The sequence below is a fragment of the Amblyraja radiata genome, chromosome 21 (genome assembly GCF_010909765.2).
Source record: "Amblyraja radiata isolate CabotCenter1 chromosome 21, sAmbRad1.1.pri, whole genome shotgun sequence".
NCBI classification, from domain to species: Eukaryota; Metazoa; Chordata; class Chondrichthyes; order Rajiformes; family Rajidae; genus Amblyraja; species Amblyraja radiata.
In genome coordinates, this window is record NC_045976.1 from 17,836,817 (window position 1) to 17,863,700 (window position 26,884).

General features: G+C 42.6%; 1 protein-coding gene across 2 annotated transcripts in view; it reads left to right on the top strand.

Moving 5' to 3' along the window:
- Positions 1–26,884, top strand: part of LOC116985147 (laminin subunit beta-4-like) — a 71,652-nt gene that overhangs the window by 24,618 nt on the left and 20,150 nt on the right. For both annotated transcript variants that reach the window (XM_033039667.1, XM_033039668.1), the window contains exons 10-25: positions 83–271; positions 631–810; positions 4,977–5,089; positions 5,630–5,709; positions 7,987–8,140; positions 9,277–9,405; positions 11,145–11,324; positions 12,192–12,304; positions 13,644–13,764; positions 15,582–15,759; positions 16,925–17,068; positions 18,349–18,580; positions 19,034–19,191; positions 20,667–20,891; positions 23,181–23,398; positions 23,675–23,771. In XM_033039667.1, coding sequence (XP_032895558.1) covers positions 83–271; positions 631–810; positions 4,977–5,089; positions 5,630–5,709; positions 7,987–8,140; positions 9,277–9,405; positions 11,145–11,324; positions 12,192–12,304; positions 13,644–13,764; positions 15,582–15,759; positions 16,925–17,068; positions 18,349–18,580; positions 19,034–19,191; positions 20,667–20,891; positions 23,181–23,398; positions 23,675–23,771 — 2,511 coding nt within the window. The remainder of the gene's footprint in view (positions 1–82; positions 272–630; positions 811–4,976; positions 5,090–5,629; positions 5,710–7,986; positions 8,141–9,276; positions 9,406–11,144; positions 11,325–12,191; positions 12,305–13,643; positions 13,765–15,581; positions 15,760–16,924; positions 17,069–18,348; positions 18,581–19,033; positions 19,192–20,666; positions 20,892–23,180; positions 23,399–23,674; positions 23,772–26,884) is intronic.

A 26,884-nucleotide genomic window follows, 5' to 3' on the forward strand; every position in this document is an offset into this window, starting at 1 on the left:
TTCATCACCAAATGCATCGTTCTACTTCATTGTTCTCATTTCACTTGTCCAAATCATTTCATTTTTGCCATTCCTTTTTCAGGATGTAACTGCAATGGACATTCGGAAAGATGTCATTTTGACATAGCTGTATACTTGGCCAGTGGAAGTGTAAGTGGTGGGGTCTGTGAGGATTGTCAACACAATACAATGGGTCAAAACTGTGACCAGTGCAGGCCCTTCTTCCATCAGGACCCTGGAAGAACAATTTCTGACCCATATACGTGTGTCCGTAGGTTTGCTTTATTTCTATTACATTTCAAATAAACTCTCACTGTATGTGATGCTATGTAAAAGGAGATGAATTAAGCAAAAGCATTAGAGCTTATGTGTGTGATAGTGTGAAAGCACTCTACGGGGAAGAAAATTGAGGGACATTATTTCCCCCACAAAAAACATTGCCAAGGGTGTTAATTAGATTATCAAGACACTTTAGAGATAACCAGTATAACTGCAGCAATAATAATCTTAAAGATACTCAAAATAGCCTTAAAGGTACTAAATGCTGCCTGCTGCTGTCTGAATGAGGGCAAAGCGATTTTGTATGTGCCTACAAATACATCAGTCTGGTGCATATTCTTTGCTCCATAGCCTGCAACTGTGATCCTGAAGGCTCGGTGAACAATGGGATGTGTGAAGGTCACACAGATCTGCATCTTCGTACAGTTGCTGGCCATTGCATTTGTAAAAGAAATGTAGAAGGAAGAAGATGTGATCATTGTCGTTCTGGGTATTTTGGCCTGAATGCTGCCAATGTTGAAGGATGTGAGGGTAAGTGTGAGCTGAAGAACTATTTCAATCTTCCACGTTTGAGTAATTAAATACTCTTAATGTTTCCTTTGCATAATGTCAGCCAGGGTTCAGGTAACATTCTCCGATCTATAACAGGAAATTGTGAATTTGGTCCCGATCTCAATATTGGCACATAACCAATGACTAGTTCCAAGGCAGCTGTGATCCATTCAAACCTGCCCATGAGTTCAAATAACACTTACTTTTGAAATGATTTGATGTCACCTGTGACTGCAATGTAAACATCCTGCTCATTGTAGAAGGCCCAGTGCTCGATCAACGCTTGTTTCCTAAACATGCTGTTAAACCTCAATTGGCACGGGTGAATGACTTTGGGAGGCACAATGGCACAATGGTAAAGTTGTTGCCTCACAGTGCCAGAGACCTGGGTTCAATCCGCGTTAGAGGTGCTAACTGTACAGAGTTTGTACATTCTCCCTGTGACCACGTGGGTTTTTACCAGGTGCTCCGGTTTCCTTCCACACTCCAAAGATGTACAGGTTTGTAGGTTAATTGGCCTCGATAAATTGTAAAATTGTGTAGGATAGTGTTAGTGTACGGGGTGATCGCTGGTCGACGTGGACTCGGTGGGCTATAGGGCTTGTTTCCTCAATATTTCTAATTCACAGACTCTTTTTCCTAGGGTAGAGGGTTAATAGGAACCTGAGGGGCAACTTTTGTTACATAGGTTGATATATGCCAAAGAAAGTAGTTGAGTCAGGTGCAATTGTAATATTTAAAAAGGCATCAGGTCAGGTATATGGATAGGAAAGGGTTAGGGGTTTATGAACCAAACTGGAGCAAATAGGACAATCTTAGCTGAGGCATCTTGGTTTGCATAGATGACGAGTCGAGGGGCCTGTTTCTGTGCTTTAGGACCCTGTGGCTTTATATGTTTGTGTCCTTGTGAGCATTTCAGCTGGAGATTCTTCTAAATGTTATCAGGCATTAACTGTGCCCAGAGACAAAAGCTCAAGGAACAAAAGCAATTAGACCTGGGCCTGGTCTTAGTAACAGCGAACGCTCCACAACGCTGCCACCTGACTGAAGAACTAGGTTGTGGACCGGCAGTGGCCCACAGGTGGGTGCCAGCGGGTGGTGGAGGGGAGCTGGGATGTCAATGGCAAACAAATTGCCATGGGATTTTCCTGCTCCTCCAGTTTCAGCATTAAAAATAAATCTCCAATCCAGCACTACCTAAAGGAAACCAGAGCAAGGTGCACATCTACCAATAGGACTGCCCAATTTCCCAAAGTTTTGTAGCTTTGTGTACTTCATTTAAAAATTAAAGTGAGCTGCCACACAGGAAAATAGTGCCCTTGGGACACAAGACATTGGCCATCAGAATTGATGTTTGCTGGAACTGTTTAACAGATATAAATTGTCAGTCTATTTCTAGAGCAGACTCTAATGTGATGGCCATTTTAAGATTTTCTACTCTTCGTGAGCATTTTGTTGAAAAGTTCGCTGTCAGCACCACCTCGTGGCAACTTTGGGAATCTTCATTCTATCATGTGCTGATATTATTTACATTGGGATATCCAGTCAAACTATAAATGTGACTATCTTGAGACAACTACAGTTCCGTAGAAAGAAATTGAATAAAATCTTCTTGACCCCTAGCATTTCTTCTCTTTAACAATCTGTACAGTCCGCTAATCTTAGATTAAAAATTGAATATATGCAGTCCTTCTAACTGTCCACATAAACAGACAAGCACACACGTGCACACACACACACGCGTACACACACACACGCGTACACACACACACGTACACACACACACGCGTACACACACACACGCGTACACACACACGCGTACACACACACACACACGCGTACACACACAAATCTCTGCCCAAAGTCAGGCCAGTTTGTTGCAAATTTAGAAAGTAGAAGTAGAATAATCAAAATGGAAACAAATGTTCAACAGATGCGTTAGAGGTGGAAGACAGTTTGCTTAACAATTTATGTGTTGACCAAGTGTGTGTGGCAGTAGGGGAGTGTTTCTAAGTAAGGGAGTAATGATAGCCAGGAGCTTTACTTGCACTAGCACCATGCTTAGAGCCACTCCACTGAGTGCTCATTCAGTACATGGCTCTTGATCCTTGAGTATGAACATTCACAGCTAAGTATATCTATTGTATTATTAAAAAGATATCTGCTTGGGTAGTGTGGCACTGTGCCAGGAATCTGTTCCCTAGCTCCAACAGCACAAAATAGCCCATGGCATGGTGTGCACAGAATGCCTGTGAGGGTGGTCTTAGGTGGGATGAGAAAACACTCGCCCCCAGCCCACCCAAAACCATCCCTTGAAGCTAATCTCTAAACACCAACCCATGGGTGACCCACTGGGAGTGTGAGTGGTGAGCAGGGATTCATGTCATCTTCCTTGCAGAGCAATGCTTGGCACCAACCAGGGAGGGCATAAGCTCTTGCCAGTGCTGCTAGTAAAACATCTCTCTCTACATAGTGCCACAATTACCACTTTAACACTGAATCTATTGGTGCCCTTGACCCTGGCACATGCCCTCAGCGCTAAGCGAGGTACCAGTGTGGTAATCTGCAAATAATGTTTCTTAAAGCATCCTGCAGCTAGTGACTGGGTGAAAGGCTCAGCCAAGATGACCCAGAAATTGTGAATGGGAAAGAGGTTCACCCTCTTTCTTGCACGAAACAACCTCGTCAACAGGGGTGTAGAGTCGACCATGTTGCTGGATATGGTGAGGCTCTATGACATGGACAGGCTTTATGATGTCCTCAGGCCATACCTGTCTCCTATCTGGTGAAGGGTGAGTGCAGCCTTGTTGCCATGCACATTCTATTCAGTTGGACAATGTCACACCATCTATCTCTAATAATAAAACTAGAGTAAAGCACTTCTGATCATAAGACATTCATCCTTTGGCCCAGCGAGAAAAAGAGACTTTGGCTCTTGTTGAATGATACTCCAAGCAGATTGACTGTCATTCGGTAAAACATCTCATTGCCAGAACTTTTAAAAAAGTGCCAAGACCTGGCTTGGTTTCTGGTGAGGCGGGGAACTTTTTGTCGAATCCTACAATCACAGCCAGAGTCCTAATCCAAATGGACATTGCCCACGAGGTGGCTGTGCTGCATATGAGACCATTACCTGGATCACTCTCACGTGTGTGTTTACCAATGAGGTCAGGAAGGGCATAGGGTGAACCTCCATCCTAAGCAGCTGCATAACCTGGAACTGTATGCTCCAAGAGCCGTTCCCAGGATCAGACACTAAGACACATTGGCTGCTGCTGAAAGATTAAACTCAGGGAAATATTCATTTTGATCTGCATAAAACTTGGGGTGGTCTTCCCGTGCAAGGGGTTGTCTGCAACCCAACACATTCGATGGGTCAAGGGCAACGTGAAGCTTGGTGGAGTCGCTGTGAGGTGTCAATGGAGAGAGCCCATTATTTAAAGGCATCTCTTCATTGGATACTGATGAATTGGTTCTCCAATGCATTTGCCTATGGGATGTTTTGTAATGAATAATTGGTGCCTTTCTAACGTAATGTAAATATTGGAAGCAAATGTAATTATATGCTTGGTGCAGTGAATGATGACAGATGAAAATTATATAGCATCTAAACGAACCTTTGAGGTGCAAATTGGTGGAGTTTGTGTGCTACACATGCTCTGACAGGGGTAATGTGACAAAATATGTGGTTCTTAGGGAGGCCACTGTGGCTGTTTAAAGCACAACCAAGGAATTGTTCTGCGATTTGTTGAGTGGAGAAATGGAAAGAAAAGGAGCAGGAGGGCTCTCCCAATTGCCTCTCCCAGGAATACCTCCCTCTTCCAGACTTGAATGCATGGCCACACTGTGCACTTTTCCATCCTCTCTCTAATGAGCTGGGAAGTTACAGCAGGCACTCTATGTATGGTGCCATGGTATCAAAGCACGAGTCTCGAGATGGCACTGAACCTGCAGCAGTCGCAAAGAACAGCTGGTTAAAATTTTATTAATGAGCTTCAAAGCAACGGATGACCAAGGATCACTTGAGATAATATTGAGTGGAGAACTAATGGCAGAGCCAGTAAATTCTTTGAGGTTTTTGTTTAGATCGTTGATGCGAATGGATAATTGGAGTTTAACAGGAAAGGGGTTTTGACTGTTTTCAGATTGTGGGTGTGATCCCAGAGGCAGTGTGTTAACACACTCGGCCTGTGACCCAGTCACTGGAGAGTGCCAGTGTCAACGAACCGTCACTGGAAGGAATTGTGATCAGTGTCTGGTACGTTACAATACAATCTTTAGTCTTACCAAATGTCTCCAAACATTCATTGTTATACCATGAGTGAAACCTTCGGAAGCAATCTTCTGGTGCATTGCAATATAATTCATTACATCACCAAATGCCTCCTTGTTGTTTAAGTACAAGCAAAGCTCTGCGACGCAATCCTCATATGATGCACTCCCACACTACAGCAGATTGGGTAATGATATTGGTACAAATCCCAATACAGAATTCACAAATCACCACCAACAAATCTGAGATACGGAATAAAAATTTGCTCTCAAGGCATATATGTGAGAGAAAAATAACAAAACACTAGATGTGTCAGAAACAACAAATTTTCTCAATTTTTGTCAAAGGTTCATGTTGCACAAAATCACGTAATGGACACCTTTCTAGGAACACAATACCTCCATGGAGGAGATCCAGGTTCACAATAAAGGATGACTGAGATATCAGGCTTACAATAAGTACTTATATTATCATGTGAAAGTTTGTTCAAAGCAACTTCTAATGTATTTTTGTATTTTGTCATAGCCGAACTACTGGGGACTTGGCAATAGTCTCTATGGTTGCTCCCCCTGTGACTGTGACATTGGAGGGGCCTATGATAATGTGTAAGTATAATTCTTGGCAATGTTTCTGGTCCTTACAGACTAGCCCAGCTGAAGTAAAGTTTGATCAGAGATTGAACCTCTGATCACAATTGTACATTAATTTGAGCATGCTAAAGGTAAATCGCATCCTTTTAACTGTTCGATGAAGTACAGAGAGGAACAATGAGAGAAATTGAGTGATGTGGTACATGTAGACATCCAAACTCATTTGATAAGATGCCAGTGAAGAGGCTTGTGATCATGATGGAAGCACATAAAATTGTAAGGGGCACAGCAGCATGGATAGAAAATTGGCTTTTGGAGAGTTGTAGTGATAGAAAGACAGTGTACAAAATAGTTCCCTCATGGCCAATACCACTGCTTTTCGTAATGTGTATTCAGGTCTTGGACTAGGATCTACTGGCCAACATGCTGTTGGTATAAAATCCGGAAGCATAGTCAGCTCTAAGAAGGAAACTGATAATTTTCAAGGAGATGCAGTGGGTGGCTGGTGGGTGGCTGGTGAAACTTAATGCAGAAAAATGATTGATGTTACATTTTAAGAGGAAGAATTTGAAGAGGCAATATACACCAGGGGACAGCATTTTAAAAGGGATAGAAGAACAAAAAGATATGCAAAATATGTACATATTTTGTTGGATGTGGTAGAGCAGTTTGAAAAGGTAGTTTACAAAAAGCATAGAGGTACATAGTACAAGAATATGGGAATTGTGATAAACCTTTATAGAAGGCAGTGGAGGCCGATTCACTAGATGCATTCAAAAGAGAGTTAGATAGAGCTCTTAGGGCTAGCGGAATCAAGGGGTATGGGGATAAGGCAGGAATGGGGTACTGATTGTGGATGATCAGCCATGATCACATTGAATGGCGGTGCTGGCTCGAAGGGCCGAATGGCCTACTCCTGCACCTATTGTCTATGTATCTATGTATCCATGTAATTACATTCAGTTCTGGATGCTATGCTGAAAGGAAAATATGGAGGTTTCAGAGATGTTTACTGAAATTATTGCAAAGATAGGAACTTTAGTTATTCAGAGGCTAAAAATGATTGGACTAAAAAAAGTGGAAGATGAGGCAGAACCTGAAGCTAGTCCTTAAATTTATGAAACGTTAAGAAAAAGAGTGAATAGAAATACACATTTGCCATTGTCAGAGAGCTCATGAAGCTGGAGAGCATAGAATGAAGGAGATCTGGGATACATGCTGAGTTAGCAGTGGAGGCAGATTCAATTGTCTGGTGCTCAATTGGGAGCTGAGCAATTATTTGAGAATTTGTGGTGCAATGGGGAGAGGACAGGGGAAACCAGTTAGATTGCTTTACATTGACTGGGTGGGCTACATCCACAACTCTCTGTAATTGCTCACAGACTTAGGCAGAGTTATTGCCAAAAGAAGCTATGATGCATCCTGATAGGATGCTTTCAATAGTGAAGGTTGGTAAGGGTCATTTAAGACATTCCAAACTCTCTTAGTTGTGCTTTCTTGGCCTAGCTTTGGTGTAGTTGGTCCAGGACAATTATTTGGTGATATTTATGTCCAGGAGCTTGAAGCTCCATTTCAACACCATTGATGCTGACTGGACGGTGTACACTACCCTGTTTCCTAGAGTCAATAGACAATAGGTGCAGGAGTAGGTCATTCGGCCCTTTGAGCCAGCACCGCCATTCAATGTGATCATGGCTGATCATCCATAATCAGTACCCCAGTCAATCATCCTCAATCAGTACCAGTCAATGGCTCACTCCTTCCTCTCTCTGACTTTGAGGGACTGGTGGTTGTCTTGACTCCATGTGACTAAGCTCTCTATCTCCTTCTTGTACTCCCATCTCGTCATTGTTCAAGATCTGGCCCACTGTCATCTGAAAACTTGTAACTGGTGTTAGAGCAAATTGTGGCTGTATAGTTGTGTATGTACAGGAAATATAGTGGAGAATGCATCCTTGCACGGCACTGGTGTTGAGAATTTTTGTGGTTGATGTTTTGATGTTTATCTTCATTGATTGTAATCCCAGGGGTCAGGATTACAAAATTGCATTTGCAGAGAGGGGTGTTGACTCCTAGTCCAGGAGTACTGAGATGTGTTCATTTGACTAGAATAGATATTTTCAGGAATTGGATTTAATGTCTGAAATGGTAAAAATAAAGACATTTGTAGCAAACTTCATAATACAGATTTTTGCACGAATAATTGAAGCAGCTGAAAAGGATGTAGCATTGCTCTGTGGAGTCTGGTCTTTCCACTGCTGTGAGCTGAAACATATTGTTTGTGTTTTGCAGTTGTTCCCAGCAAGATGGACAATGTCGGTGTCTACCCAACATCATCAGCCTCCAGTGTAATGAACCAGCACCTGGTTACTTTTTCCCTCCGCTGGATTACTACTTGTACGAAGCTGAGTTTGCACAACCATTAGGCAACAGCGCTTCCTTCGTGGTTTGTACCTCTGAAACATCTTAGTCTGTTTTTTTTCGGATAATATCTGTATCAAGCAGCTGCAAAGAAACTTAATCTTAGATCTGCGCCATCTTGACTCCTTGTACTGTCACCTAACTATTTTAGGGGCCATAAAATAATGGCACATGCTTTATTCTAACACTGTCCATTAAGATAACAAAACTATCCTGAGGGAAAATAGATCTTCCCTGCCTGAAATATAGGTCCTCAAACATTGGCCATCCCTCTGCCTCCACATATGCTGCTTAGCCCCCCGAGTTCCTCCAGCAGTTTTTTTTTTTGCTCCAGATTATAGCACCTACAGTCTCTTGTGCCTCTATTGAAGGTTTTGATGGGTAATGAAATTATACATTTCATTTTAAAAGGTGTCATTTTTTGGTATATATAAAAAAAGCTAATCAAATTCCATTTGTCTGTGCTGCATTTTATCTCTTTGCCCCCAGGTTTTCCCTTAGCTGTTTGCTTCTCATGCCATCTGCTATGTTATTAATGCAGGGCATTCTATACTTCCAGAATTAGAATGAAATTACACTTGCATAGGTTCATCAGATGTGAATTGCAACATTTTGACATAATAATTGGAATAATTATATAATATGGATTTGAGAGTTACTCCATTTGTGCAAAGAATCGTGAAGGTTAAAAGTACTAAATGCACATGTTGTGGAGGTCAAATTCCATTCACAATCATTTGACCTCATGTTTTGATAGTTATCTCTGGTTTAGTTTATAGGTACAACGTGGGCCCTTCAGCCCACCGAATCCGTGCCGATCACTTGATTAGTGATCTCCATCCACTACCCCTCTCCTACACACCAGTGACAATTTACAATTTTTACCAAACCCAGTTAACCTGCACGTCTTTGGACTGTGGAAGGAAACCGGAGCACCCGGGGGAAACCCAAGCGGTCATGAGGAGAACGTACAAACTCCATACAGACAGCACCCATAGTCGTGATCGAACATGGGTCTCTGGTGCTGTAAGGCAGCAACTCTACCGCTGTGCCACCGTGCCGCCCCAGTAGTGGGAGCAATAAAACATTTCTCTGAGTGAATTAATCTACTGGTCAAAACGCTTTAGTTCCCCAGATGATGAAATTAGTTTCTTTTCTCAGGTGAGGCCAACATCTATGCCGTCATGTGATGAGTATTTACGGCAGCAAGGCTACAACTATCGGGTGGATGAAGGCAGACTGATACTTCAAAGGATTGCTAAACGTCATTTGAGGCATCAGAGGAAGAGGGTAGGCTGAGTTTCAATAGCTATCCTGTTGTAAAAATCTCACAGATGATAATACAATCATGTAAATACCCTCAGCAGTGTTTTTTATGGAAAAACATAGGAATCAGATTGCCTGTCTGGTTTCCGCTTGTCTGAGTAGCCGACTAGTCACAGTTATGTAGTTTAAATTACGTCATAAGCCACAAGAGACAAATTCAAGGATTTATCAAAATTCAAATTGAGTTGGCAGAGGTATTCACAGGCAACTTTAACCTCTTACAATTCAATTCTGAGGAGTCCACCTGCTTCCAGAAGTTCACCATCATCCGGTGTCAAAGAGAAATATGGTACCGAGACTTCATGACTATTGTCCAGGGGGTATCTCATCCACCATCATGAAGTGCTTCAAGACAATTGTGATGGTCCACATTAATTCCATCCTCCCAGATAGCTTTTATCCACGGCACATTGCAACAGGTCCACAGCAGATGCTGTCTCCATGGCCCTAAGCTCATCCCTGGAACATCTAGAGATGGATACCTATCTCAGACTCCTATTTATTGGCTGTAACTCCGCCTTCTACAGCATAATCCCAACAAAAACTAATCTACAAACTGCTGGACCTAGGAATCAGCACCCCCTCTCTCACTGGATCCTCGACTTATTGACCCACATTCAGTGAGGAACGGTGGAACACCTCCTCCACAATAATTCCCAACACCTGCGCCCCACAAAGATGCGTTTATAGGCCCCGACTATACTCACTGAACACTCACGACTGTGCAACCTAACCCCATCTATGAGTTTGCAGATAACAATGCTGTGGTGGGATGGATCACAAACGTGGAAGAGAGGGAGTACAGAAAGGAGATTGTCAACTTAGTAGCATGGTGTCAGAACAACCACCTTTTCCTCAATGTCAGCAAGATGAAGGAGGTAGTTATCGATCTCAGGAAGCGTAGTGTGGTGATGAAGTGGAATTAGTTGAGAACTTCAAGTTCCTTGGAGTTAAAACGACCAATGATCTTTCATGGACCAATTACATTAAAGTGACAGTCAAGGCACCAATGTCTGGGCCTCCTCAATAGACAATAGACAATAGACAATAGGTGCAGGAGTTGGCCATTCGGCCCTTCGAGTCAGCACTGCCATTCAATGTGATCATGGCTGATCATCCCCAATCAGTACCCCGTTCCTGCCTTCTCCCCATATCCCCTGACTCCGCTATTTTTAAAAGCCCTATCTAGCTCTCTCTTGAAAGCATCCAGAGAACCCGCCTTCACCACCCTCTGAGGCAGAGAATTCCACAGACTCAAGAAACTGTCATGAGATAATTTGTGGTCTAAGAACAAGGTGCCTCCTCATTACCCCAATGGATATTTCTGCCCTAGAGTTCTCTATCTTGTCACCATTCTCTCTTTCAAAATCCTCTTCAAATTCCTCCTCTGTGACCACATATTTCATTTCACATCCAATGTTTTACAATCTTCTCCCCTGATTCCATGTATAGGCATTTTCTTTGTATCATCCTGTCTGCGAGGAGTGCACTATAGATGCAAGGGCCTATCAGACCTGACTGACCACTTGAAGATCATCAGTGTCTGGTCAAACTATTTGCAGTTCTCTTTAATTTATGCTTAAGGTAAAGGCTTTGTGGAGAATGTTTGAAGGTACACTTTGTTTTTAAATCCTGAGAGATGCTCTCTCAGAATATTATAGGGAATAATTAATCTATTTTGGCAATGTTTCTGTTTCCTTTAGCAAACAGTGAATCCAGATTTCCAGGTGCAGATTATTCCTAGGGAAGCTACACCTGATCGGCCTGCTACCTGGACTGGCCTGGGATTTGCCCGTGTACCCCATGGAACAGGACTGCGGTTTAGAGTGGATAATATTCCATACCCAGTGGATTTCACAGCTGCCATTCGCTATGAGACAGAGGTAATTTACGCACAGAACAATGTATTTCAGCTTACACATTCCCAGTAGTATCCAACATAATTCGTTGCTGATCAGATCCACATCTACCCAAACCTTGAATCTGCTCCCAATTTTCTCCTACATTTGGGAAAACAAATGCCAAATTCCTACCTCATAAAAACATAGAAAATAGGTGCAGGAGGAGGACATTCGGCCCTTCGAGCCAGCAACGCCATTCATTGTGATCATGGCTGATCGTCCCCTATCAATAACCCGTGCCTGCCTTCTCCCCATATCCCTTGACTCCACTAGCCCCTAGAGCTCTATCTAACTCTCTCTTAAATCCATCCAGTGACTTGACCTCCACTGCCCTCTGTGGCAGGGAATTCCATAAATTCACAACTCTCTGGGTGAAAAAGTTTTTTCTCACCTCAGTCTTAAATGACTGCCCCTTTTTTTCTAAGACTGTGACCCCTGGTTCTGGACTCGCCCAACATTGGGAACATTTTTCCTGTTGTTCATATTCCTTCTGCCCCTTCTCAAGAATCATAGATATTTACACAAAACACTAGTATGCTTTCCTCTTCCCTGCCTATTTCTAAATGATGTCTGTTTATAGTACTCAGATAGATCATCCCTGCACATTCACACTATCCGACACGCACAAGGGACAATTTACAATTTTACCAAAGCCAATTAACCTATAAACCTCTATGTCTTTGGAGTGTGGGAGGAAACCTAAGATCTCTGAGAAAATGCACGCGGTCACGGGGAGAACGTACAAGCTTTGAAAAACTCAGGGTTTCCTGACTATTCTTCCTTTTAAATTTCATTGAACAAAAATATATCTGTAATATAATTGTGTATGTTTCTTCTCGACTAACACAGACGTCTGAGGATTGGACAGCTCATGTTCGGGTTCAGCCAAAGAACCAGCGTGAGAGCCAGTGCAGAAATAACGTGCCCTCAGCTTATACTCTCACCTTGCCAGCCACAGCCAGGTGAGAACATGCTGCACATCAAACTGCTGGGTGATTTTAGAAATTATATTGTATTCTTTATAAATATCAACTGATCATCAATACCCTTCCCTTATCAAACACCTGCAGTCTGGTTTCCTGGTGAAATGCTGCCGATAGCTAAAATCTAGAGAGTGAGTCCTATTGCTTTAGCACAGAGAAAAGATTTATATCCTTAAAAACACTTTGATATTACACCAAACAGTTTGTTTCTTGACTTCATGTAATGGGGTAGGGCTGATTTTAATGGGTGAGCAAGCTGGCTAGTGTTGGATGGAGGAATTTTAGGGTACGGAAGGAGGACTGTTGTGAAAACAGGGCACGGAAGGAAGGATCTCGACCTGAAATGTTACCTGTCCCATTTCTACAAAGATGCTGCCTGACCTATTGAGTTACTCCAGCATTTTGTGTCTATCCTCTGGCTGGTGATGGATGTTTTTGTGGCTGAAAGTTGTTTGGAAGTTTCACAAGATGCTATTGGTTTTGCATATGGGGAAGTCCAAGCTCTTCTGCTGGGGCCTGAAATCTTCCAGGGCAGAGGAGAAATTGCTAAAACTGACCCTTGTAGTCTCCACTGGCCCCAGTTCTGATTACATTAGGCAGCAAAGCTGCAATGGCTTCCACAGGGTCACTGTGCTAGTTAAAATGAAAGCCAGCGGAGCCAAATGTGTACAACAGAGCAGCCTGCTGAGTTTGGGCACGTGTTGTCATCTTGTGCACAATGAAGGTTAAAGTTTAAGGCTATGTTACTCAGGTAAGTAAGGGCAGGACAGTGCATGGTTTGACTATTATGCAAACAAGCCTCCCTTCTATTGACTCCATCTACACTTCATGCTGCCTCAGCAAGTCCACCCACATAACCAACAGTCAGTCCCACTCCCTCTTCCCTCCTCTGCCATCATGCAAGAGGTACAGAAGTTTGAAAATGTATACCTATAGATTCAGGGACAGTTTCTTCCCATCTATAATTGGGTAACTGAACACCCTCTCACCAGCTAGAAAGCAGTTCTGACCTCCCATCTACCTCATTGGAGACTTTCGAATTATCTTCATTTGGATTTTATTGGACTTTATCCTGCACTAAACATTATACCCTTTATTCGGTACCTCTACACTTTGGACGGCTATTTTTGTAATCATGTACAGTCTTTTCGCTGACTAGATAACACACACACAAAAGCTTTTCTCTATAGCTCAGTATACATGACACTAATACATTAAACTAGAGTTACTTAAGCTGTGTGGTTAATATGTTAAATAAAGAGCACTTTTACAAAGGACACTGTAAGTGAATGGTTGCTTTGTGTTTCTCTATAAATAGAATGGCAATTCTTCAAGCCCCCATCTGTCTGGAGCCACATGTACAGTATATGGTGGACATTTATTTCAACCATTCTCCTGCTCAGGACAATCAGCCCATCAATCACATCTTGATCGATTCTGTAAGTTCAGAGCGAGATCTTCTTTTCACTCATTTATAAAGTGTTCAACAAATGGCAACATCACAGTACCAGGTGTTTCCAATTTCTGATGGTGCTGAAAACATTGTCGAAAGTATAGATTGTCGATAGAAGTATAGATATGTGTGCTTGTTGTTCAGCACCTTCTAAGCAGAAACTTTTGACAACTAAATATTGAAAAGGTCAAAGCCTTTGTCTTCAGCACCCTTCAGATCATCTGTCTATTGCCCAAGGCATTCTCCCTGTCTCTGTAAGCTGATGAGACAGAACCAGGCTGGTTGTGATCTTCAAACATCCCAGGATGAATTTCAAGTACAACTATTCATCATGTTACAACTGCCATTTCATATGTTGCCCACATCTGCATTACTCATTTGTTGCTGTAAGGCTCCTCCATCCACTTTCTATCTCTGGGCCTGACTGATCCACCACTTTATGTTTCTAACTCAGATTTTCGGCATCTTCAGATCTTTCAATGTTTACCTCTTCTTTGGCAGTATCTCAGGTTTGGGCAGTAGGGGGGTGGGAGAAGAGGTACTTGCTTTCACTCCAGTTCTTAGAAGGGAAAGGTATTGGTGCAGATGTGGAAGACACACACATGCAAACATTCACTGTCTCTCTATCCAGCCTGTACGTAATCACTCTCACACAGACACAGGATCTCTCTCTGTCCGTCTCTCTCTTCCCCTCTCTCTCCCCCTCCCTCTCCCTCTCTCCCCCTCCCCCTCTCCCTCTCTCCCTTCCACCTACTCCTCCCTCCCACACAAACACTCCCTAAGTGCATATAAATGCACACTGGCAAAGCACATAATCTTGGCCATTCCCCTTCCCACCATTCCCCTCCATCGTTTCCTCTACTTGATCCCTTCAATTTCTCAAAGTCCAAGTCCAATGATTAAATCCTTCTCTTTGTTCCCTTCCTCTAATCGTCTCCCTAATTTCCACTCTCCCTTGATCCACTTTCCAACCCCTTCATTCACCTTTTCCCATCATCGCTTTCTTCCTTTCCCTCTTTATTCCTTTGCTCTCCCTCCATTCTCCAACTGCCAATTGCTGGCTTTCTCCAAGGGTGAGATAACCCCTGGAGTGCTCCCAGAACCCAGAAAAAACATCTGCCTGAAGTCGCCTAAAGGGCCTGTCCAACTATACGAGTTTACCCAAAAGCTCTCCCGAGTTAAAAAAAAAAATAAAACTCGTGGTAAGTATGACGTAGAATGTACGTAGCGAGTACGTCGGAGCTCGGGACGTCTCTTAGCGACTCGTAATGCTAACGGCAGGTACTCAGGAAACGCGGTAAGCTCGTGAAGTTTTTTCAACGTCGAAAAATGTCCACGTGATCCCCGAGTACCTACAAGCGGCTATTATCGTAATTCTCCTAGTTCGAATCAGGGGAAACACGGGAGAACTCATGAATTACCTCGTACAGTGGGACAGGCCCTTTAGTCACTTAAGGTGCCTGGAGCAGGACAGGTTCCAGTGTTCTGCTGCAGGCAGGTTGATCGGTCCCTGTGTGCGATTTCCCAGCCGATGGAGGCAGGTAGTTCGCACAGGATGGAGCCTCTCACACCGCTCCCATCATCGCTCAGCTAACACCATGACCACAAGCTCTGCCTACTGCACTTCCCCTCAACTCCCAAGTTACCTGCCCAGCATTTGGAATCAGTGGCAAGCACTGTGGGCCAGCTAAGAACGTATTATAAAAATCTACACTCTTGATTTGGGTTCCCAGCCCCAAACAGCACAACACATCATTCAACAAAAATGATGAATGAAAATATTTTTCTCCCTTCCATTCTTAGTTGGGTTTGATTCCAAAGATTGACTCCCTGGAGAATTTTTGCACCAAAACAGACCTGGATGAGTACAGTCGATACCAATGTGTTGAGATTGCTTCTCAAATCGGAGCCGAGGCACTGCCAGAAGTGTGTGAGAAGCTGATAACCAGCATGTCTGCTCGGATCCATGGTGGAGCTGTTGGTGAGTACAACATGTTCACATACAAAAATAATCCTTAACAAACAAAATCTTTGAATTGTTTAATGGCATTCACAATAAGTGGTTGTACCAGTCAATACTAAGTGATCTATGCATGGAAATGATCAGATTCAGTTCCAGCACTCCAGACGTTGATCAGACCCAACACCAACCAGGTCTCGTGTTGAGGTTACCTCATTGTCATTGGCAAACTAAATCCTGTGCCAACACAGAGAATTGCACCTTTCAGTGAAGATGAAACTTTCAAATTTCAGTCTTTCAAAGTTCCATTCAAAACTCTTTTGTTCTATTTTCCATAACCTCAGCACACAAGGCTGCCTTTTTCACAGCTCAAAAGCACCTCAGTCGGTTGAACCCTATTATTTTTTGTCTCAGTTCTCCCCAATCTATAATCTGATGGGTTGTAATCTGCAGCCTGTCTGCAAATTCTGGAGAAATCTTTCTGCAGGTGTTCCCTGCCATTCCTTCATCACCTTAAATCCTTTTGTCCTACACTTCCCTTTTCTAGTCGTAAATAACTTTTCTACCAAACAATTTACATATATGAATAACTGGGTGAAAAGAGTGACATTCCCCAGTTTATTGATGAAATGTTGAATTGGACGTTAAATTACAATTGAGAATGTACAGCTCCCAATGGATTTGCCACCGAGGGTGAAGATTACCAGTGCATGGAACTTCCATTAAATTAGAATGCAGGTGCTACTGGAAATGGTTACACATGGTTCCATGGATCCAGCTGGAAGGCATGCTATTGTGAATAATGATCAATCCCACAGTAACACCAACTCAAACTGATCCAAAATCATCCCTCAAGAATGGGCTCAAGGTTCAAATACAAGAGGTCTTGTTCCACTCTCAGAAAGACTGTGGAAATAAACTCAACTAGCTAATTTGACAAAAGAAAATCTGGTGTGATGCAAATCAGAACTAAATTCAGTAAATTTCCTGAATTCCAGGGTAGTTTATAAATGGTTCTGTGCTTCAAAAAGAAAAAAGAAAAACAGGAGAAAGAGTTACTTAAGGCATGAAAACCATGAAGCACTAGTTTTTGATCTGTACCTTCTGAATAAAGCTAAAATGCACTTGACTCTTGCACTCTGATCGTTTCTTGAACGAAACTGATATTCTTTCCATTACCCTACAGCCTGCCGCTGTAACCCTGAGGGGTCAGTCGGTCCCACGTGCAGTACATTTGGTGGGCAGTGCCAGTGTAAGCACGGTGTCATCGGGCGATGCTGTGACTCCTGCGCACCAGGGTTTTATGGATTTGGGGCCAATGGCTGTTCAGGTAAGGCCTTCACAATCATGGGAGGTTAATACAAGGCGAGTATAATCAGAACTTCAAAACCATTTGGCATAAATCTATTGAAACATACCCAATTAATAGGTGTTTGAGGCAGGATATCGTTTGTCCTGTTTTAGCTTGTTTCTATATTGCATTCAGGAGTGGTTAAAACTTAAACTGCTGAGCTGCTTTCAACTTGCAAACATTTCCTGTATTGTCAAAGATCAGCTCCAAGTTATCTAATATTTGTACATCGACGATTCTCTATTTTTTACTTCTGCGCAATTTATATATGATATGGAGGAGTGCAACAAACACTGTGGCTAGTTGTTATAAGATGCTTTACCACAGGTAATTTGGTATATTCCATTTGGATGCAACCTATTGCTCTCCTTTTCTCGTACCATTTACAGATGATTTGCTGCACTTGATTTTCTGATAATCCTCTCATTCTTTTACTTTTCTTATCTTTGTCCCTTTTACAAAAATGTATTTTGAAAATCAAAGATGGCAGCCAAGGATCATTTAAAACTGGCCAACCTTGTTATATAACTTGACATTAAGGCATCTGAATAAAATAAATCCTGCATTTTCTTGTACTAATTTGTCCAATATTTGCGGTGCAATGAGACTGAGATTCCTGTTGAATTCAGTGTGCTGGTTGGGCCATTTGTTTCTCCGTTCTTACTTCACCTGATATTCCTTATGCAAGTACTGACAGGCTTGAGTACTCACAGGGAGAATGGTGAGGATATTGATCCATGCCTGCTCCTTACGGCAGTAACATCTGTCATGTATCATCTTATTTCTAAAGTGGCGTGTTTCAGTAACTTCAGTACAACCGGTATACAATGATTCAATGACCAAAAGTTCTAGTCACATTAATGCCACATTAAAGAAAATTATGTATCAGTTTGCAAAATTTAATGGATTAAGGTTAGCAGGACAAACTGTTGTGAGTGCTTTTATATGAGGTGTGAGCTCCTTGATTAGTTTAGATTGATTTAGAGATGCTGGGCGGAAACAGGCCCTTCGTTACACCGAGTCCACACCGACCAGCAATCCCCGTACACTAGCACTATCCTACACACTCAGGACAATCTACAATTTTTACCTAGCCAATTAACCTACAAACCTGTATGTATTTGGAATGTGTGAGGAAACTGAAGCATCTGGAGAAAACCCACGCGGCCATGGGGAGAACGTACAAACTCCATACAGATGCTGCTTTTCCTTTCATGGATTGGAAGTTACTACTACTTTTTTTTTGTTTCCTTTTTCAGCCTGTGACTGTGACAGGCAAGGATCTGTTGATTCTGTCTGTGATCAGATAACTGGACAATGTGGTTGCCACAGGAATATTGTTGATCGTACTTGTGACCGTTGCCCACCTGGTCATCATGTGTTTCCCAGTTGCCTGCCATGTCAGTGCAATGGCTATTCTGAGTACTGTGATTCTTGGACAGGCGTCTGCCAGAACTGTAGAGCATTTACCAGTGGAAACAATTGCGAACGGTAGGGATGTCAAGCATTTGAAACTTAACTTTGTTAATATTTTGCATTTAATCATTAATGATTTTCTAAATGTTTGTGCTAACAGTAATTGTAGTAAATCTCATCTATGACTATATATGAAAGCTTTTGTAAGGGAATTGTTTTAATTTAGCAATGAATATACTCAACTTTAGAAATATCATTCCAATGATGCATAGAATTGACATAAACATAGATGGTAAATGGTGTTTGCTATCAACATCATCAAGGACACTGATTTTCAGACTGTTATACATTATATCTACAAATTATGTAATTATTGTTTATTTTTCTGTCAAAGAAAGAGTTGTACTCTTAGCTGGACCAAAGCAAAGGGCCTGTTTTCACACTGTATCACTATGACATTTTTAATGTTCCAACTGTAATCTTTAGGATTTATGATGGAAATATTATATTTATATTTATATTTTATAGATGTGCAGATGGTTTCTATGGAAACCCAACTTTAAATGAACCCTGTCAGCCCTGTATGTGCCCCGATATTCCAAACAGTGGACTCTATTTTGCCCATTCTTGTTATGAAGACACTCAAAATAAAGAACAGATCTGTAACTGCCTGGAGGGCTACACAGGTGAGTTGACTTCTGCTTTCAAAGCCAATTTTCAGATACACTTTCCTCTATTTATGCTGAGCCATTCTGGGTTCCACATCTTATTAATCTCCAGTGAGCAGGTGGTATTATTTGCAGGTAACCCGTGAAATATGAGGCTAGCTGCTTGTCAGAGTAAAACTGGATCCCCTGTTTACAGGGACTTTTCAGTGTTGATCAGGTATTAAGAGTTCAAGAGAAGAGGTTCAAGAGAGAGCTAGATAGGGCTCTTAAAAATAGCAGAGTCAGGGGATATGGGGAGAAGGCAGGAACGGGGTACTGATTGGGGATGATCAGCCATGATCACATTGAATGGCGGTGCCGGCTCGAAGGGCCAAATGGCCAACTCCTGCACCTATTGTCTATTGTCTATTGTCTATTACTGATTCATGCCAGATGTCCTGTCTGATTTTGATCTCTCCACATTGAGGCTAATAATATCAATCCTACAAATACTTAGTGTGAGAGCTGCTAATTGAAATTGTGGATTCTGGGCTGATTGGATCAGTATATATGGACTGGGTAGTTTCCAATTTAAGAATAGTAACCATTCTCCAAAATAGTTACCTCACAGCACTTCAATATTGCTTATATTGTCATACTCACCTGTTACTTATGCTATGAGTCCTGATAGTTTCCAATTGCTTTATTAAAAGATGACTTCTTGAATCCACATGTATTCTGCCTGCTGGGTGTTGGCTTCCTCCAGTTTGCATGTGTTCTCACTATGGATGGAGGAGGCCAAGGACATAAAGGTTGGTGTGGGAATGGGAAGGGGAGTTAAAATGGTTAGCAAACAGGAGATCCAGTAGGCCTTGGCAGACCAAGCGCAGGTGACCGCCGAGTCTTCGTCTGGTATCGTTAATGTACAGAAGGCCACATCGGGAACACCGGATGGACTAGATGAGGTTAGAGGAGGTACATGTGAACCTTTGTCACACCTGGCAGGACTGCTGTGTTGATCTAGGTATAGAAACATGAATATAGTTCAAATAAGGTCGATGAGAGCTCAGGGCTGCACTCTAGTTGGTGAGTGGACAGTTCAGTTGCCTGATAACGGATGGGAAGAAATTGTTCCTGAATGTGGAAGTATGTGATTGCAGACTTCTGTACCTCTTGCCTGATGGGAGAGGGGAGAACGAGGGTGACCAGGATGAAATTGGTCACTCTTAGGCAGCATGAAGTGTTGATGGAGTCAATGGAAGGGAGGTTGGTTTGTGTGATGGTCTGGACAACATGCACAACTCTTTAATTTCCTATTTGAGATTGATAGCAAACATTATTTTTTTCATAAACAATAAATGGGTGGCATTTCCATTTGTTAAAGCAAGATGTTTAGTCTGTGAGTTGTGTGACATACAAATCTCATTGATGGCATTTATATCACCATGTTTGATTCCTTATATTCAAATATCCCAATGCAGCTGTGTTCATATTCATGTTTATATTCCATTCAGGACTCCATTGTGAGAGATGTTCCCCTGGTTTCTATGGCTCTCTTTCTGGGATTGGTGATCGCTGTCTGCCTTGTAGATGTAATGATAACATAGATGAGAGAGATCCAGACGCTTGTGACCATCGGACGGGCGAGTGCTTGAAATGCCTGTATAATACCTTTGGTGAAAATTGCCAGATTTGCAGGCCAGGGTATTATGGATTGGCAGTGAACAAGGAATGCAAAGGTAAGACTTGGAGCATGTAAGTCACTATATCTAGATTATCCCTGATATAGTCCAATACATTCCAAAGTAAACTCCAGAGTAGAATTTAATTAGCGTCGTAGTAACTTGTCCATGAGAGAGTCCAGTTAACTGGTTGCTGTGTGATCAACAACAAACACTGCATACTTGCTCGGTGAGAGTTTAAATTCTAACATGCAGACGTGTATCACTTCCAGGCTAGAAGCAGGACTGATTTTTCAGTCTTTTTCAATGTTAAGGTGATAAAGTTATGAATCCGTCACAAGTACTGTTCAAATTACTTCTTCAGTCTTGTATCATTATCCAGCTACTACGCCTATTGCAGTATTTTCCTGGTAACTCATCACAGGAGAATTCATCATACATACTGTACAAATCTAAGGGGATTTTCATGATCACTAGAGTCATAAACTGCGCGGGAGTCAAACACCAAATAATGGGGAAATAGGAGGCGTGAAAAGACCAGGACCAATCGGGGCTGGCCACAAATTACCTCAGACAGGCAGTGTCTGGTAAGCCCATTGTTGGCTTGCGAAGGTGTGATCTCAAAGGGAAAACAATAGGAAAACTGTGGATAGACACAAAATGCTGGAGTAACTCAGCAGGGCAGGCAGCATCTCTGGAGAGAAGGAATGGGTGACATTTTGGGTCGAGTCCCTTCTTCAGACTCAGAGTCAGGGGAGAGGGAGTGTAGAGAAGGAGTCTGGAGAAGGAGAGAGAACTGGTGGAACTGGCAACACAAATTACCTATCCATGTGTCATGTAGCCTCATCCTACTGGGCTAGAATGAAATGTTAAGCTTAGTTCAAATTATTGCCCTGTGAAATGATGACATGTTCAATGAGGAGATCTAATGATTTATTCTGTTGCTCACTATTTAATACTTTGAATGGCCTGCAGGAATTGACAGGCACATCGCTGAATGTTGTCTTGCACTTACCGTGTCCAGTAGATAAGACTAACATTTTGGTTACATTATTGATAGTGGTTGGTGAGTCTATAAATCTCTGCTTACACGACAGACACAGAGCTGTGAGGGTGTGAGGTATGAGCGGTGCCTCAGGGGTCGGTGCTGGGATCTCCGCCGTGTCTCACCTATCACACCATCTGCACGGGAATGTTTAGTTTAGACTCTAAACTAAACTCCTTTTTCCCCCAAATCATCTGCAGGCCGGATTGGGCCCCATTCGCAGGCCGGTAGTTTGACACCCCTGCTTTAAACCAATGCCCTCTAGTTCTTGAATCCCAAATCCAGGGAAAAAGACTATGCATTCATCTTATATATTCACCTCGTGGTTTTTACTCACCTCTAAAACAATTTTTGCTTTAATTTGAATTTCCAGCAGCTGAGTTTCAAATGGAATCATTAACACTGCGGAATTTGTCATTTTAAATAGTGTGCGATGGGCTTAAGTCAATCAAATTGTTTGTTATTTACGGGAAACCTGCTGACAGAAAGCTATTCTCATTGCTGAGTGTGGAGGAGTGTGGAAGCCTTGGGCGAATTGAATTTTTCGTGACTTTCTTAATTTTTAAAAAACATTTGAGCGTAAGAATACTGTGATCAGCGTGAGAGCGTGAGAATCGAGTGAGACACTTGCTTCTCACGCTCAATGTGTGAGAGTTGGCAGCCCTGCCTTTTTGTGTTTCACTCTCAAACTTTCCTAATTTCACACTGTTTTAATCAGATTCTCTCTCTTTTAACCGTGCTAATTAGCCCGATAAACACACAACCTTGGCTACGGTTTATTCCCACGGCATCTCTGGCCTCATCGTCTCAAAAATGGTCCTCCTGTCTTATCCACTTCTCCGCACCCGCTCTTCAATTGGTTTTCTTCTACCAGTTCTTACAAAGGGTTTTCTCTATTTCTGTTTCCACATTTGCTGTCTGACCTGTTGAATATTTCTAGAATTTTCTGCTTTTATATCTGCTCAGAAAACTGGAAAGAAAGCTATATCAGTTCAAATTATCACAAAGTGCATTGTCCATTTTCAACACCAGACAGTGTGGTAGATAGGTTAGGCAATCAGCAGAAACCATTTAAGAAATAAAGTTTTCTTCCAGCAACTTTTTTGACATTGATACTAACAAGATTGAAATTATATTATCCCTTAAGCTCACTACATAATGACACTGACAAAGGACAAATAAAATTCAGATGTGAAGCCTATTCTCTGAAGCATATAAAGACGTTGCAGATATGTTCTTTCTGTATGTGCAAGTAATTCCTCAAAAGATTAATTTAGCATGTTGTGTAAACTACCTTTCAGAGTGTTCTTGCAATGGCATTGGAGTTGATGCGAGGCAGTGTCTTTCCAATGGTTTATGTATATGTGATCAGGACACCGGCCACTGTCCGTGCCTGCCTCATATGATCGGGAGAAATTGCGAAAAATGTGCTCCAGGTTTCTGGAATCTGCCCAGCAGAAGAGGGTGTGAACCATGTCATTGTGACCCACAGAATTCTGACAGCACTCAGTGTGATGAGGTAAGATGGGGAGTAGCATCTGAATCAAAGATAGAACTCCAGTTCATGTGCAAAATCTATAAATGCTGAATAAATCACAGACATAGTAATACAGGAAGGAAGTAGATTGGGTATGACTGTCCGATCCAGCAGCGAGAGAAATTACCATTTGTAAATGCTGGAATAATTTATCCTGCTCAGTAGCACATCAGTTGCAATACTTATTTATCTGGTAGTGAAAAATTATTGGGTTTTTCCTTTGATACTAAAATAGCTCTTAATATTGTACATTTGCAGTTTACTGGGCAATGCCAGTGCAAGGATGGCTATGGGGAAAAGACATGTTCTGAATGCCAGGATAATTATTATGGTGATCCAAAGGTGCAGTGTAACCGTGAGTATCTAATTATAGCGCAATACATAGTCACAAACGCTCAGCAATGCAGTACAATACATTTCTGAAACAATATGCACAAAATGAAATGTTGAAATTATTTTGTTACCATCAACAAAAATTGAGCTAACAAGATGCATTTCTGCAGACGTTAGATCAGAGCAAGTGTATGCGCTAATCCCAAAGCAGGTCAGGTTAGAGTCAGGGTAACTAACATTTCAGAGTGAATGCCAGTGTGACCAAACCTGTCACACCTGTAGACTAAATTCTCCATATTCCCATGGCTGCACCAACAAGAGAAAGAGTTACATTACAAAAACTTTGAAAAAATAAATAGTGATCATTACAACATAAACATCTAATATTTATTTCTGTCCCCTCCACCACTTTTTTTAGTCATGTTTGATAATCCACAGAGAAGCAGGTGATGAATGAGGCACTTTATGAAGTTGAATTGAAGGAGAGTATACTATTAATGGAAAGACCCTTAGCTGCATTGATGTACAGAGGGATCTTTGGATCAAAGTCCTCAAGATCGCAGCCGAAGAACTGGCTCCAGTTTTGCAGTTCATTTTCCAACAATCGCTTGACTCAGGTGATGTTCCGCTGGATTGGAGGAAGGCTAACATCACTCCTCTCTTTAAGAAGGGTTCAACCACCAACCCAGCGAATTATCATCATTAACAAGTACTTGCTGTAAATTGCTGGAGCATTTAATTGATAGTAATCTGATGCGACACGTGAGCAAACATAACGTTCTTGCTGACAACCAACATGCATTTAGGAGGCATAGATCATGCGAGTCTCAGCTTATCCTGATGACAAATGACCTGGCCAAGCACCTTGATAGTAACGTCATCATGGATTTAGTTGTGCTGGACTTTTCTAAAGCATTTGATGTCATCCCACACCAGAGACTGCTTCGGAAGCTTGACATCTATGGTATTCGCTCCAACACGAAACAATGGATTTCCAGTTTCCTGACAAAACGTCTTCTGCGTGTGTGTGTGTGAACAGAAAGAGCTCCAATTGGCATCCAGTGTTGAGTGGTACACCTCAGGGCACAGTGCTTGGCCCACACCTATTTTTGCTTTACATAAATGACATCCATGAAAAAGTCGCAAGTACGACCAGACTTTTCGCTGATGATTGTTTGCTGTACCGTCCAATTAAGTCAGCTGATGATGAAGATGCTCTCCAAAAGGATCTCGATACTATGGTTGAGTGGTCACAACAATGGGGCATGCAGTTCAACCCTTCCAAATGTGAAACTATGCGTGTCACCAGAAAGAGGAATCCAGGCGAAACATCTTACAATATACTTGGTGCCACCCTTGAAGAATCCAAACAAACCAAGTATCTTGGCATCAAATTGCAGAATGATCTGCGTTGGAATGGTCAGACTTATCATGCAACGGTGAAAGCAACAGGTGTCCTAAACTTTCTGAGGCACAACTTTCATCATTGTTCAACTTCTGTCAAGGAGAAGCTATACTTCACCCTCGTTAGACCTCATTTGGACTACGCAGTTGCAGCATGGGACCCATACACAAATAAAAAAATTTCTTCCATCGAACGTGTCCAAAGACAGGCAGCTCGATTTGTTACTAACACCTATGATAGAGATGCGAGTGTCACCATACTTCTGAATTCTCTGGGGTGGAACCCTCTCCAAGACAGACGTGAAGCTCACCGTTTGACCTGTTTTTACAAAATGTTAAATGGTCAGCTCGACATAGACTACAAGACCTACACCAAACCCAAACCAATTAGGAGCAGACGAGGGCATTCGATCCAATTTGTGATCCCAGCTACAAAGACAGATGTATACAGCAATTCGTTCTTCCCCCACACAATTAAAGCATGGAATAATCTTCACCCAACTATAGTTACCCAACCAGATGCAACTAAATTTAAAGTAGCTCTTTCTTCCCAATAACCCTTTCTGGCTTAAGCCCTCCCTTCACCACCTCCAGTTTAAATTCTATTTGGAATATTTTGGAGGACCAAGAAACCAAGAACCAAGAACCATAGCTCACTGAAAGTAGCAACACATGTACCTGGAGAGCTGAAGAAGGCATGTGGTATGAGAATCAGGAAGTCATGTTGCAGCTTTGAAGGACTTTGGTTAGTCCCCATTTGGAGGACTGTGTGCAGTCCTGGTCACCCCTTTACATGAAGATTGTAGTGGCTTTGGAGTGTTTGTAAAACTGATTGGCCAGAATGCTGCCTGAATTAGAGGGTATTAACTACAAGAAGAGATTGAACAACCTTGCACTGTTTTCTCTTGAATTTCAGAGGTTGAGAGAAGACCAGATAGAAGTATATAAAATAATGATAGGGCATAGATAGGGTGACAATTAGAACCTATTTCCCAGGATGGACATGTTAAAGACTAGAGGGCTTAGCATTAAGGTGAGAGCAGCAAAGTTTAAAGGAAACGTGTGGGTTCAACTAAATGAGGTCTAACGAGGGTGAAGTATAGCTTCTCCTTGACAGAAGTTGAACAATGATGAAAGTTGCGCCCGCCGGGGGCTCCAACTTCGAGACTTTTAGACCGGGAGCTGGGCCGTAAATCGCCCGGCACGTACTCTTTGGCGGCGCGACTCACCCGTTGCAGCGGCCCCAACAGCCTGTCTGTCTTTTTTTATTTTTTGTCTAGTTAAATGTAGTGTTGGTGTTTTTTAACACTGGTTTTAAATGTGTATATGTGGGGGGCGGGGTGCAGGGGGAAACTGTTTAAAATCTCTTCCCTGTCCGGGAGACCCGACCTTTTCCCTGTCGGGTCTCCGTTATCGTTGGGGCCTAGCACCGTGGAGCGGCCTCCAACCTGAACGACCCGGGGGCTAGGGAGACTGCGGAGCTGCGGACTACTCACCATCGTGGGGCTGGCCGGCCTCGGAACGTGGGGAGCGGTGGTGACTCGATGCTGCGACTCGACTCCTGGGGCTCGGAGGCTCCAGCAACACAGCCGCAGGTACGGTGGACTGGGACATCGGGAGCTCGCAGGTCCGGGGGGAGAGACCGCTTCCCGGAGCTCCCGCAACGCGACTTCTCCAGCCCGTGTCGCGGGGTTGGAACGAGCTGGAGCGGGGCCGTACATCGCCCGGCAC